The 14,108-nt window shown below is 42.0% G+C and overlaps 1 protein-coding gene across 1 annotated transcript in view; it reads right to left on the bottom strand.

The window, feature by feature from the left end:
- KIAA1210 (KIAA1210 ortholog) overlaps positions 1–14,108 on the bottom strand; it is a 29,234-nt gene that overhangs the window by 1,094 nt on the left and 14,032 nt on the right. The window contains exons 6-11 of the mRNA XM_090264044.1: positions 10,751–10,951; positions 8,119–8,224; positions 5,241–6,139; positions 2,591–5,159; positions 1,496–1,659; positions 491–596 (exon numbers count right to left, since the gene is read on the bottom strand). Of these exons, the coding sequence (XP_090120170.1) occupies positions 491–596; positions 1,496–1,659; positions 2,591–5,159; positions 5,241–6,139; positions 8,119–8,224; positions 10,751–10,951 (4,045 nt within the window). The remainder of the gene's footprint in view (positions 1–490; positions 597–1,495; positions 1,660–2,590; positions 5,160–5,240; positions 6,140–8,118; positions 8,225–10,750; positions 10,952–14,108) is intronic.

The raw sequence follows: 14,108 nt of genomic DNA, 5'->3' as shown, positions 1-14,108 counted from the left end.
CCCTGCTCAGAATACATAGGGGCTGAAACAAGTCTTTTAAATAGTTTTAAAAAATTCAATACCATTGGGTCTTTATAGTGGATTATTCTTAACAGTTTCATTGCGAATATGGAAGGTGAGAAAACACTGCTTCACTATGAACTGGAAAGTAGCTTGATTCTTTCCTCTTGAATACTAGCCTCAGGAACGCTTTAGTAAATGATCACAATTTTGTGCCTACACAATTGCACCTACCTCGATGGGGTAAAAGACTGGAAGCTAATCTGGAAGTTATGCACTGGACTTATAGTAGTCATGATGATTTGATTTTCCTAAAACAAGCTAATATCTGTATCTAATGGAAGAGCCATGAGAGAACCATGAAGCTGATTTGGAGTCAGGGGAAGACATATTGTCTGGGCTTGAAATTTGCAAAAGTTTCACAGCATTCTGCCAGGGCTATTTGGGGGTGACTGCTGGGGTGTGGTTTTTGTTTGTTTGGTTTTTTTACCTGCACTGGTAGATGTCGGCAGTGCCATCTGTGCAATCTCCTCCTCTCTATTGGCATTGGAAGTGACAATCTCTCTTTGTTGGTTTTGAGGTAGACAGCCTTCTCCCTTTAATACAGCAATGAAAACAGGAAGTTTGTAAGTCCTAACATGAAAATAGCAAATTACTTACTCATAAGATCACAAGGTGTAAACCCTGTCCTGGGTATTATGGTTCAACATTAATCAAAAGGAAAGAGATAGAAAATGAAAGAAATGGCACCAAGAGCACCCTAGTTCAGAATTTAGGTTCACAAAACCTAAGCTGGTTCAAGTTTACCACTTTTCAGATCTGGAAGAAAAGGTTGCCTAATCATATGAATAGTGTAAACAAGTTAACATGAGAATTACTTAACTTGAGAACAACCTTTCACCTAGCAATTAACTGCAAGCTAACAGAATGTGGTAGTTACAAAGAAATCTTATCAATTAATTGGAGTTCCATAGGATTTCTACTTAGCAAAACTTGTTGACATCTGACTTGCACTCCTGGCATTAGAAAATACTATAACTATAGGTCTTTTCAAAATTGTACAGTTTAAGCTTTTCAAGATTAATCTCTCCACAACTGGTATAAATTAAGAGTTTATACATACATATGCTTATAGGCATAAAATTCTGTTAAGGATAGTTACTCAACTGTCATCCCAGTGGTTACCTTTAAGGGTTTTTATGACTTAATCCTTATTTCATAACCAATTTCATGGAATCCTCTTCTAGAATATTTAGGACAGGATTTGATTTACAGAATCCTCTCATAATCATTACTTTCACACACCCTTTAAGAGCACAAAGTGGGACACGTTTGTTTCAGTACAAAGGAAGTCTTCCCCTGAAGAGTCCCCCTGCTTTGATTAATGCAGCCAAAGAAGTGGGGAGCTACATGTCTGGCAAAGTTCCTAATACAAGCTTAATCAATTCCTTCCAGAAACTTTTTGGAGCATTTTGTGGGCTACCCCAGGTCCTACCTCACATCCAACCAATATAGTGTCAATCTTTGGTCCAGGTCTATGTCTGGTTCTCGGCTTTCTCATAGGAAGCACAATCTGGAAATTCCTCTGCTTCAGCTTTGCCATGGTTATCCAAGCTGGCTCTGGGGTGATGTAATCTGACTGTTGACCAGGAGCCTTTCCTGAGAAAAGAATTCAAGGAGTTAGAACTGAAGCAAAGCAGGCAGAGTCTTGAGCCTGGCTGGGGCCAAACCCACAATATAGTCCCAATGGGATCCTTGTGAATTGTCAAATAAAAATAAATAGATATCACATAGAGAAGGAAGGGCCTCCTTCTTTTGTGCCGTCCCCACAACCTGGCAATGCAGGAGTTCCCTGGGTAGATAAGAAGTTGTATTTCAAAGTTCGCATACTGTCCTCTTACTGGTCCCTTTCCCTCCCTTGTCCATCCCTCTTCTATCTCCAAATAATTATAGGACAATAGTTTCCAGGTGGGCTGGAAAATTTCTTAGGAAGCCAGAGGCTCAGGCAATTGATGTCATTCCTCTAACTCCAAGGAAATGCTTACAGTACATTACTTCATAGTTCCTCGTGCAAGTATGGGGGTGCATGGGTGTGGTTATAGGCATATACAAGACTATGTGGTGGTGTGAAAATTGCAAAGACTTTTGTAAGAGATTAGTGCTCAAAAGATCACCTAGCTCTGGATTCTTAAACATTTCATTTGAGCGAAGAAGCTATGGAAGAACAAACACAGAAAATGAAGCTTTCAAACTGAGAGTCTGAACATAGTGCTCTATTAGTGAGCTGGCTTTAAAAATCCACATGGTGTTGGGAGAAGTATAATGTTATACATGTACAAGTGTTTTTGAGAAAAGCATAAAATTCCACTTAAATGTAAGGTGTACAGGTGGGAAGAGGTAATGGGAAAATGATCATGTGTCCATTAGAGAATCCATTAATATAGATAGAATGGAGCACTATCTTGCCCCTAAATCAACAAGCCAGCCATATCAAAGGAACAATTCAGCAGGCAAGGCTAGAACAGACTTCTTCCTATTAAAGACAGATTTCCAGTTCTTCCCTCCATTTGGTATCTAAAGGTAGTCTTACCTGGGATCTTGTAAGCAGGTTGCTTCTTGAGTATGCTGTCAGATTTGGGCTCGCTCTGTTGCTTCTTTTCAAAATCAGATATTGTGGTGAGGTTCTCTGCGATGCCAAGGAGCCCCTCGGAAGCACCTCTAATTTGTGGTTCTCTACCTACAGGAGATGAAATTGGGCCCAAGGAGACTGAAGGAAGCTTGGTAAAATGCTCTTCTTCCTTGCTCTTGTACTTCTGCAAGGAAGAGATCCTCTTCAGTCGGACTCCAAAAAGGTTTTCAACATTAGCCTCACGGGTCGATAACTTTGAATAGCCAGCCTTTTGATCATTACTCTCAATATCTTCCTCCTGAGGATAACTGTCTCCAGAAATGGATGTTGGCAAGGCAGAAGTGATAGTGAACTTCACAGATTTGGTAGCAGGAGTCGGGATGTTCTTAATGAGCTCTTCAGAGCCTTGGCTGTGTTTTCCAGTTTCATTTGGAGAAGCTGGACCTCTTGGTAAGGAACAGCTGCTAGGATTGCTCTCAAAAATGGTTCCCTTAGTAGCATCACTCATGGAACTTGAATAAATTGGTTGCTGATATTCAGGGTCTGCAAAAGCCTGAAAAGGGTGTTTGGGAGGCAGGCGATCCTCAGCACTGCCCCACTCTACAGGTACACTGACTGAGCCTGTTGACAAAATCTGTGGCTGGAATTCAGCCCCACCCTCAGCTTGGAAAGGGCATGTTGAAGGCAGCTGCTCTTCAGAATACTTCCATTCTTCAAGAGACCTCTCAGAAACTGAGACTTCTTGCTGGTGCTCAAGCTTCCCCCGTGTCTGGGAAAGGTATCTAGGAGGCAGTTGCTCTTGAGGATGGCTCCACTTCACAGGAGTGCTCTCTTCTTTCAGGTCTTCAGACTTTCCCAAGGGCTGTAAAGGGCATTTTGTAGGCAGTACTTTCAAAGAAATGCCTTTCTCAATATCAGCACTCTCCCAACCTGAGACCTGGTGCTCAACTTTAGGCTTCAGCAAAGATTTGGAAGGTTGATTTAAAGCCAGAGGATCCACATAAACATGCTGCTCTCTATTAGGGCTCTCTGAAAAGATATGCTGTGCCAAATACTTCACAAATGACTTGGAAGGAGAGCTGGGAAGTAGCGATTTCTTAGACGTGCCTCCTTCAACAGCAGTGCTCTCTAGATGTGAGTATGTTCCCTGAACTTTAGACCGTAAGAAGTGGATGGGATACTCAGTAGGCTTTGCTGTCCCAGAAATGACCCTCTCGGCAGCATTCTCAAAACGCGGTGACATTTTCTGAACTTTATGTCTAACAATGGACCAATGCTTGGGAGGCAGCGGCTCTGTAGAAGTGTCCTTCTCAATGGCAACACTCTCTGGACCTGCAGAGATTGGTTTTCTCAGAGACTGAGAAGGCAATTTGGAAGGCAGAGGCTCCACCAAAATGCTCTTCTCAGCCACAGTGCTCTCTGGACCAGCAGAGGCTTGTTGCTCGAATTCAGGGCTCACCAAGGACTGGAAAGTGGACGTGGGAGGCATTGGCTCCACAAGACCGCTCCACTCTGCAGGATCACTAAATGAATGTGAGACATTTTGCTGGGCAACTGGTTTCATCAGAGGCTGAGAAGGCATGCTGGGAGGCAGTGGCTCCAGAGGAATGCCCCACTCCACAGCAATGCTCTTTGGACCTGCAGAGGGTTGTTGTTTAAAGACGCTGCTCACACTGGTGCGGAAGATGTATCTTGGAGGCATCACCTCCGCAGAACTGCTCCATCCTGTAGAAGCGCTCCTTGAGTGGTGGGTAACAGTCTGTGGCTGGAATTTAAGCTTCGCTGAGGGCTGGCAAGTGGTTTTTGGAGGCAGCAGCTCCAAAAACATGCTTTCATTCCCAGTAGTGTTCTCTGAGGCTTGAGGACTTGTCAAGCATTGGGGACAATATTCCGGTGGCTCCACTGAAATGACCTTCTCAGCACCCTCTGAACCTAAGAACACATTCTGTTCAACTTCCAGGTTCACCAAGGGGTGGGCAAACTGTTTAGGAGGCAGAGGTCCCATAGAACTTCTCCCTTCAATAGCAGTGCTCTCTGGACCAGCAGAGGCTTGTTGCTTAGATTTAGGTTTCACCCAAGGCTGATAAAGGTGCCTGGAAGGCATAGGCACCCATTCTGAAGAAGTATTCATTGAACCTGTAGATAGTTGTTGCTGAACAAATGGCCTCAGTAAGGGCTGAGGAAGACGTCTGGGAGAAACCTGCTTCACAGAAACATCCCACTTCTCGGGTATGTTCTTTGAAACTGAGGAGACTTTCTTTCGATCTTTGGGCTTCCCCAAGGCCAGGGAAGGGTATCTGAGAGGCAGATCTTCCTCAGAGCTGCTCCAATCCTTAGCATCACTGTATTTTTCAAAATAACTATTTGATTCTGTGGACACTTCGTCTTTAGGCTCCCCCAAAGCTTGGGATGCACAACCAGGAGCCCACTGCTCATGAGAACTGCTCAGCTTCCCAACAAAACTGCTTGATTCTGTGAAGCCTTCTTGATCACCTTTCAGATTCCCCAAGGACTGGAAAGAATAATTGCCCTCCTCTGAAGCACTCTCTGAGTCTGAAAAGACTTTTTTATCTTTGGGCTCCCCTGAGGACTGGAAATAGTATCCAGGAGCCAGCTGCTGCTTAGAACCCCTTTCCATCTCTGAAGTACTGTCTGAATCTGAGGAGTCTTTCTCAGCTTTCGGCTTCCCCAAGTACTGGGAAAGGCTTCTGGGAGGCAGCCTCTCTACAGAAATGCCTCCCTCTGGTAAATTACTTGCCATATCCAAAATGTTTGCTGTAAAGGCCTGGAGGCCATCTCCAGGAGGCTTCTCTTTGCAGACAGTTGACATATCTTGAGCTGACTCCATTTTAAATTTGATACTTTGTGAATCACAACTAGAAGCATCTTCCTCTTCTGACTGGATATGAGAAGGATCCATACAACCCTGAACCTGCCCTGCCATTGAGAACGTGACATCTTCTTGGGTTATAGAGGGGCTTTCCACCACTGGTAAAAGAGAAGCTCTGGGTTCTGACTTAGTTCCAGAAGCCCCACCTTTACGGTATTGTGATGGATGCCTAATCATGGACTCTTTCTTGTCTTTAGGTATGGGATGTGATACCGATGCTTTTCTGGTTTCAAAGTCTAAACGGCCCTTTCTCCTTTCCTTGTCATTTTTAACCAAAAGCAACTCCAGAGGAATAGCGGCTTCTGCTCGTGGAGCTATGGCCTGCTCCATAACTTGCTTCTCCAAGGACAACCACCACAAACGACTATTCCTGGCAGTATTATCGATAGATGGGGACCTAGCTCTGCTACCTAAGCCATGCCCTCCACTAGATTGTTTAGAGCTCTTTCCTCTGGGTCTACTCTCCCTCTTTCCTAAAGCACTTGATTCTTTTTTGCCACTTCTTTTTCCATATGATGCTGGCCATGAGTAGTCCTGACTCTTAGCAACATCTGTCTTTGAAGCCTCATCTGTTGTCTTTGAAATCTCAGTGTCGTTGCTCTGTTCCTGACTCAAGGGACCTGTACCAAACAGAAATAAGGAAAGGAAAAATATGTGTGCTTTTGAATTCCTAAATAAGAACAATTTACCTCAAACTAATGGGTACCCACATGCTACTGTATTCCCTAGTATGAAGTAGCTATTCAGAAGACAGAGAGCAACTTGGTCACTATTAGCTTTCTGCAGTTGAAAATTTTAAAATCCTAGTGAAATACAGTTTTATAAACTAGTTCCAAGGTTGACTTATCACCATTATATCAATATCTGGGTGCACTACTAGGGTGAGAAACATCAAGACATTTTTTATACTTGCAGCAATGCTTATCTTAGGAAACCAAGTGAGGCAGGGCAAAGGGAAACTTTACTTTCTGATTAGTATTTATATTTTCTACTTAATTCTACTTAATTTTCATATCATGTGCAAGTGTTGGTTTATTTTTGTAGCAAGGTGTCAACAGAGGTTATCTGGGAGGTAAAATTATGGTCCCCTTTTCTTCTGCTTTCTACTCTCCTGTATTAAAATAAGCTGATGTAACACGCATACAAATAAACTCGTAGAAAGAGCGCATTGTTTTGGTGGTCCATAAGCTTCAAGTCAAGCACAAGGCAACAGTTATCTAGATGTTCCTCTTCTCTCCATACTTTTAGGAAGGAACTCAGCCTAATGCCCAGCTGCTTACCCTCCCCCATCCTCCACTGCATCCCTAGTTCCACCTAGTGGCTTCAAATACAACATGCAGCACTGAGCATAGCTGGATGCACTCAAAACCATTCCCATTATATGGAAAACCAATCAGTATCTGCCCCCATGGACACTGAATAAGTTCTATCTTCTGCATAACAGGGACAACTATTAAAAATAAATATGAGAAAAGATAAAAAGAAAGTAAAAGAGATTACTCATCTCTCTTTTTCTTTTTTTAAACACATTTTTTAAAAATAATTTATTTTTTCTTGTTTGTTTTTATTTTTTAGAGAGAGGGGAAAGGAGAGAGGGAGAGAAACATCACTGTATGGTTGTCTCTCACTTGTGCCCCTAACTGGGGACCTGACGTGTAACCTAGTAATGTGCCCTGACTGGGAATCGAACCAGTGACACTTGGCTCGCAGGCCGATGCTCAATCCACTGAGCCACAGTCTCTTTTTCTTTTCTTCTGTCTTTCTCCCTCTTCCTCTCCCTCTCTCCCTTTCTCTCTCCCTCCCTCCTTCTCTGACAACAGTATTGTTAGTTTTCAGGGGAAATTTTGTTTAGGAATATCCTATCTGTGAACACACATGTGAAATCCTTTATGGAAAAAGTATGAAATAACTGTTTGACTTAATTTGTGGAACTAGAATTTTGTTTTATCGAGTATTGTTTGAAATTAGGTTTCTATCAGCTGGAGCCAACATCCATGTATACACACAGAGAAATTCTCACTCCTGTGGTATTGTTTGGGGATCTGATGAATGTTGCCTGCCAAGGACATTTGTCTGCAGCTGCCCCAGCCCTCTTTGCCCATGAATATTAGAACTGGTCTCACTATTCATGTATGACCACCTTTTTTCTCTAATGGAAGAAAAAAACAACTTTAAAAAACTAGTTTTGTGCCAATTCTGTTATTATTGTCTGGTTCTGTTGCTGAGGGGGAATGCTGAAGTGGGAATCATTGGCTGCCCTCAGGTATCTGGGCTCACTAAGTAACTTAGCATGTACATTAGATTTAGAGAATATTAAAGAAACTGAAAAACACAATATACCTCTGGTTGGAAATTCATTTAGACAAACTAGGGATTCAGTTACGAACCTTTACCTAAATCCCACGCAAGTGACAATTGTATTCATTAAGTAGTTTAGTGGAGAAACCTATTTCACATTAGTATGCATCTTAAATTGAAATCTCTCTGAAAACCAAGGACAACAAGTCTGGCGAATTATCATTATATAGCTCCTGTCACATAGCACTGTGCAGTTAAGCTTGTAGTACATGCTTTTGGGTGAGGGTGAAGATATGCCAACCTGCACTGTCTTTTTTGGGCTTCTTTTGGTCAGCTGCTTTTGGTTTGGTTTTACTCTTCTCTTCAGAAACCAGCAGAAGGCTCGCCTCCTCCTGCTTTGGCTTCACCTAAAAGAGGGAAAGAAAGAGCTTGAATAAGACTATAGTGCTCATGCACCCCTGCATGGTTTCCAAAGGGGAAAAAATCAGAAAAACATCCCTGATATACAAATGGTTCTGCTGGAAGCACAACAATACCATTAATAATTAAAAGTATTTCCAAGGGCACCCATCACCTGGTGATCATTTTACCTATTGGAAGTGATTCACCTATATTTGAAGTTTCTAATCTCTGAGTGATATGCTTAAAGGAACTCTCTAAAACACTGAAACGCACTGCAAGGCAATAAATCTGAAAATGGTGTGTTGGGCCTGACAACAATCATATTCTTGGCAACACTGGAATTACAAAATTTGCTTCATCAGACCTGGGAGCCAAATTCAAATCCTGCTTGACTTTTTTCCAGGAATTTAGCGAGAACATGAATTATGTCTTTCCAGCTTAAAAGAAGAAAGAGGATCAGGGTTTTGGGGAAGAAAGAGAGGAAAAGGTTTAGCCTTTATACTGAAGGGGCTGAAATTGGTTTAGAATAAACAAGGTTTTCAGATAACTACAGTGCAGCTTTAGACATGTCAGGGTAGCACCATATTGAACAGTGTCCAGAATTTGCTTAACAAAAGCCTTTATGACTTGCATCTAAAGACAAACATACAATTTTTTATGCTCCCATTTGATGTACCTCTGCAAACACTCAGCTCAAAATTATTTCTGAGCAAATGAGGTCAGATAGACCTGGGTTCAAAGCTCTGCTCCATCATTTACTCTCTGTAGATCCCTGGGCAGATTATTTTCTAAATCTCCATGTTCACATCTATAAATTAGGGATAAGGGGAACCTCCCGTGGTACTTGAAGACCTAAGAAATTCTGAAGCAGGGAGCAAGTGGCAGCAGCTTTTGTTTCATGTGATCCTAGACCCTTTCATACTCATTTGAGTGTCACAAGGAAGAAGCAGCTACCCCAGCCTTCTTAGAGAGTGCCCTTCCTCAATTAGGCTATGCAGAAGGAACTCAGTAAGGGTCACACTAAGCTTCCCTTAGCCAACATTCCCTGTCTCCCAGGTTGTGATGAAGTGTCCAGGCGATAATGCATATATAGGGTTTAGTACATAGTAATTGGTCACCCTCTGCGTGACACAGAGCCAAGGAAATTCTCTCAGGGCCACCAGAGGGCCCCCCAGGCCTGCTGCCCTACCTACTGTTCTTTCAACTTGTATCTGTTATTTCTCTAAAGCTAAATTGAGATATTTAAGTGAGAAGCAACATGGTGGGGTGAAAGAGTACCGGGTTGGAAGTTAGAAGAATGGGTTCTGGCCCTTGCTCTACAACCACAGGAATGTCTGACCTTGGCCAACTATTTGTGCTTTTATTTCCTTCCCTATACAATGCTGTAACTATGAAATCATTTAGTCTCTTTCAGTTCAGATTTACAGCCCTTTATTTATAGCCCATAGTTACTGAGAAATTAGGTGTCTGACAAAAGTGAATCCATATTCCAACTAAGTGACACATCCTTATAAGCATCAATATATTTTAATTCTTAGTTTTTAGTAAAAATGTTTTCCAAAGGCATTACTTCCCTGCCTTTCTAACCAGAGACCAGGGAACATAGTTTAACTTTCCTTGATGACTCAGGCAAATAATGAACATTACCTATTACATTGGACTATGATACAGTGTAGCCAGCCCTGAGGGACTTTAAAGATGGGCAAGGTTCTCAATTCCTATACTAAATGACCTGTCTCTGCTATCAACTATAACTTCTCTTTGCTGTCAGATCTGAGTCTGATCTGTGGTCATGTTTTTAACAGAATTGGCTCACTATATGCAGCTCTACCTCAAGAAAGTCATGTGACAGGAATTTGTGACATCAATGTGATACTGGGTGATCTTTGGAGGTGTCAATAGCTGAATTTTGAGTGCTTGGAATTGTCCCAAATGAATGGAACAGTGCTAGAATTTATAATGTATGGGTCTTACCTGGTTAATAATTAAGAGAATACTGATTTGGGCTATGGTTGAATATACTCTACAAAGAAGGTTGAGTGAGTTCCCTGATGCTAAACAGTTTCTGAGAGTTTAGAGGTTATTTCTACTTTCTTCAATCCCTTTTATGTAAGTTCCACATATATAAGACATCCCAATCACTAGATGCATGTTTGCTCACCTCTCTGGGAGTGTCAAGCCTGGCACAGTGCATTTTTTTAAAAGGTTTTATTTATTTTTAGAGAAAGAAGGGAGGAAGAGAGGGAGAGAAACCTCAATGTGTGGTTGCCTCTCATGTGCCCCCAACTGGAGACCTGGCCTGCAACCCAGGCATGTGCCATGACTGGGAATTGAACCAGTGACCCTTTGGTTTGCAAGCTGGCACTCAATCCACTGAACCACGCCAGCCAGGGCTGGCACAGTGATTTTGATGTTACCATCCCTACTTAAGATCCCCCAGACCATACCACTTCCCTAGGTGCATTTTGCAAAGCTTGGAACTCATCTTTTATTATAGATGAGTTTATTCCCAGGCCTCTTTAAGAACTTACAGTCGCTTGAGGGTTCCTCTTTCTTTGCTTTCGGGGGTTTAAAGCCATCTTATGTCGAGCAGCTGAAGAATCCAAAAGGGTGTGCATGATAGCTGGGGTGCTGAAACCAATAGGCAGCTGGGTGCTGCTGGGAGAGGTGAGCGTGCCAAACGTGGTCAAGGACTGTGAGCGAATGGGTTGAGATGAGGGCTCAAAGGAGCTCTGGAGAAAGTAGAAGAAAAGAAATGACTCAACTCTGCATGCTATCACTGCACTGGTCTCCAAAGTTGGACACTCTTCTGGCTTAAGAGTTCCTTAAACAGAAATCCTTCACGAACCATTGTCCCTCTTTATAAAGCAATTTGACACTTCACATCAATAGGCTCATTAGTGGCAAGGTACACACTTTCTACTTGTTCCCTGGCGGGTGAAAACACAAAACAAGAAATTCAGGTTGCTCCCTTGCTTAGGAAGCATTCAGGGGCTCCCCTTTGCCCTCAGGATAGGAGCCCAACCATTTAATAGAATTTACAAAGTCAGAGGGTTACCATGTCCTCTTGTCCTATACCCTTGTTTTGTTAACAGGAAAGGCTGATTGGGGTGAGAGGAACTATCTGCATCATAAAACCCATCAGGGTTCTGGGATTTCTCCATAGGAGGGCTCAGTAGAGGGAAGAAAATCGGGTTAGAAAAAAGTCTTGTGTACAAACTGAGTTTACAAAGGCAGCACACAGCCTTTACTTATACTACTGTTCATGGGTGTGATGCTGATGGGAGAACCCTGAGGAACCGAGTGCTGCCACCCCCAGTGGTGTGGGGATGGAGAATGTTACCTTGTCCTCATTATGGCTGGCTTCCACCTTCTCAAACTATCTGATCCTGGAGAGCTCCTAGTTGGGTTCCTCTGTAGGCATTTCAAAACAGTCTCCTCTGGGATCCCTGACATAGCATTTTTACACCTCAAAGAGACACCCCAGAGCACCTCTCATTCCTAAGAATCTCCAGGTATTTGTGTTAGCAGAAACCCCTTTGAAGGCTAGGTGATAAGCCATCTCTCTCCTGGACACCAGTGGCAAATGATGTAGTTTAGCAGGCGGATAGAATTCCCATTTGTGTTTACTCACTGCTTCTTTTCAAACCAGCTCTATGCAGAACCAGGGACTTCTCTGGTATTTGCAGCTCTCACATCCCTTCACAGTTCCCCACCACCATTGTATGTTGATCCAGTGATAACCTTTGCTACTATCTTGGTTCCAAATATAGTTCTTTTTTTAGCCTGTGAGTCCAATGCCTTGGAATTTAATGCAGTGCTAATGATATCAGGCTGATGATACAGCCAGTTCAACACTCTGTTTTGGATTCTAGGAAAAGGGAGAGGAATAGTAGTTACACTTTGTGGAGTCAATCACACAAAATGAGGAGTGGTCCTAAACCTTTCCTGATTTCTTTCTGCAACTGTTGTCCATTGATTTATCTAATACTGCTTATTGGTACTATATATTTGGCTATGTTATCTCTTGGAATTATGCATTTAATACTTAATGTACGGAGTACTATGTCTTGTTTTACTGCTCTCAAAACTTTTCATGGTTCAGGGTGTTCCTGTAGTTCTGACCTAGACTGATGTCTCCCCATTGCCTCTCTGACCATACTCCTTACCACTTTATGTTCCAGACATACTTCTGGTTTGCTATTCCTCAAATATCCTATGTGTGCTTTTCCCTTAGGGCATTTGCACTTGCTGTTCCCTGTGCTAGACATGCTGTTCCTCCACCACCCGCCCCATGTCTGTGTAGCTAGCTCCCTCACTTCCTTCAGATCTTAATACAAAAGCCACCTTCTAATGACATCTTGCTGACCAAGCAATTTGCCCTCTCCACCCTGACATTTCATAATCCCCTTTCCTATGTTAATTTTTTCTCCTTGGTACTTTTATCACTAAAATTCTGTATATTTTATTTATCTTGTTTATTGTCCATATTCCCCACTACAAATATAAAGTCAATGACAAATGGTTTTCATCTGTTTTATTTACTACTGTATCCCTAACACCTAGAACTATGCTTGCTCCACAGTAATTGCTCAATAAATGTTTGTTGAACTGCTGAGTTAATTATGTTAAAACTCCCACCAGAAGCTGCCTTCCTGAGAAACTATCAAAGAAAACTCATCTCTGTTCTCTGTATCATTTTAGTTATTTTTTCTGAGACCTCATTAGCTCCAGCAAAAGATAAATGGAAAAAGTCAAGGAGGTCTAGATCTAGAACCATAAAAGGACAAGAAACAACTTGCTTTGCACGAAAACTAATTTATGATGCCTAGACAGCAAATAAATACCCACTTAATAAAGAAACATTTTCAATTCAGTTGGCATTCCAAACCATCAACCATTATTCCCATCTGACTGTGTCACTCAAGCTCAGGCATGTAATTCAAAACGGCACTAAGAGGATCTCTGTTGTTGAGTTTAGAGTATGTTGTATGAGTACAGAGTATGTATATATTTTGTATATTTTATAACTTCCCTTACATTCAATTAAACTCTCTGGATCACTGGACCGTGTCTCAAAGTGTGGTCTGAGAACCTCCCAGCATCAGAATCCCCTGAAGTGGGTGTTGAAAAACCACATTTAAGGACATATCAAGACCTGATGAATAAGATTATCATAGGAGAGGCCTTGCTACAGGCTTCACAGGTTCTCTAAATTAGTCTTCTGGGGACTAGCATTGCAAACCACTGTCTAGTCTTCTGGCATGAAGAGAAAGTATCCCATTTCCAAATAGAAGTACAGAAAATTTCTAAATAATCCTATCAGTTGCCTTAAAACAGGAACCAGCAATATCTGGATTCCCTCTGGGAAGTGGGGCTCTTTTGAAGGCCCTACATTTTCTTCCCTCAGCTGTATTGGTCAGGTGAGGATTAAACAACACATTATGCTAAGTGAAACAAGCCAGACACAAAAGGCCATATACTGTATGATTACATTTATATGAAGTATGCAGAAAAGAAGAAAGATGAGGGTCTGCTTAATAAGTATGTGGCTTCCATTTGGGGGAAACAAAACTATTTTGGAACTAGATAGTGATGGTGGTTGCACAATATTGTGAATGTACTTAAAGCCACTGAATGATATATTTTATTTATTTTTTAAGTATATTTTGTTATGTTGTTACAGTAGTCCCAATTGTTTTCCCCTTTGCTCCCCTCTGCACAGTACCCTGCTTCCCTCCAGCAATCCCACCACCCTTAGGTTCATGTCCATAGGTCGTGCATATAAGTTCTTTGGCTTCACCCTTTCCTATACTATTGTTAATATCCCCCTGTCTATTTTGTACCAACCGATTATGCTTCTTAGTCCCTGCACCATTTCTCCATTTC

Source organism: Furipterus horrens, unplaced genomic scaffold (genome assembly GCF_987537825.1).
Source record: "Furipterus horrens unplaced genomic scaffold, mFurHor1.1.pri manual_scaffold_17, whole genome shotgun sequence".
NCBI lineage: Eukaryota > Metazoa > Chordata > Mammalia > Chiroptera > Furipteridae > Furipterus > Furipterus horrens.
Note: the sequence above shows the minus strand (reverse complement) of the source record. Positions and strands in the feature narration are given on the sequence as shown.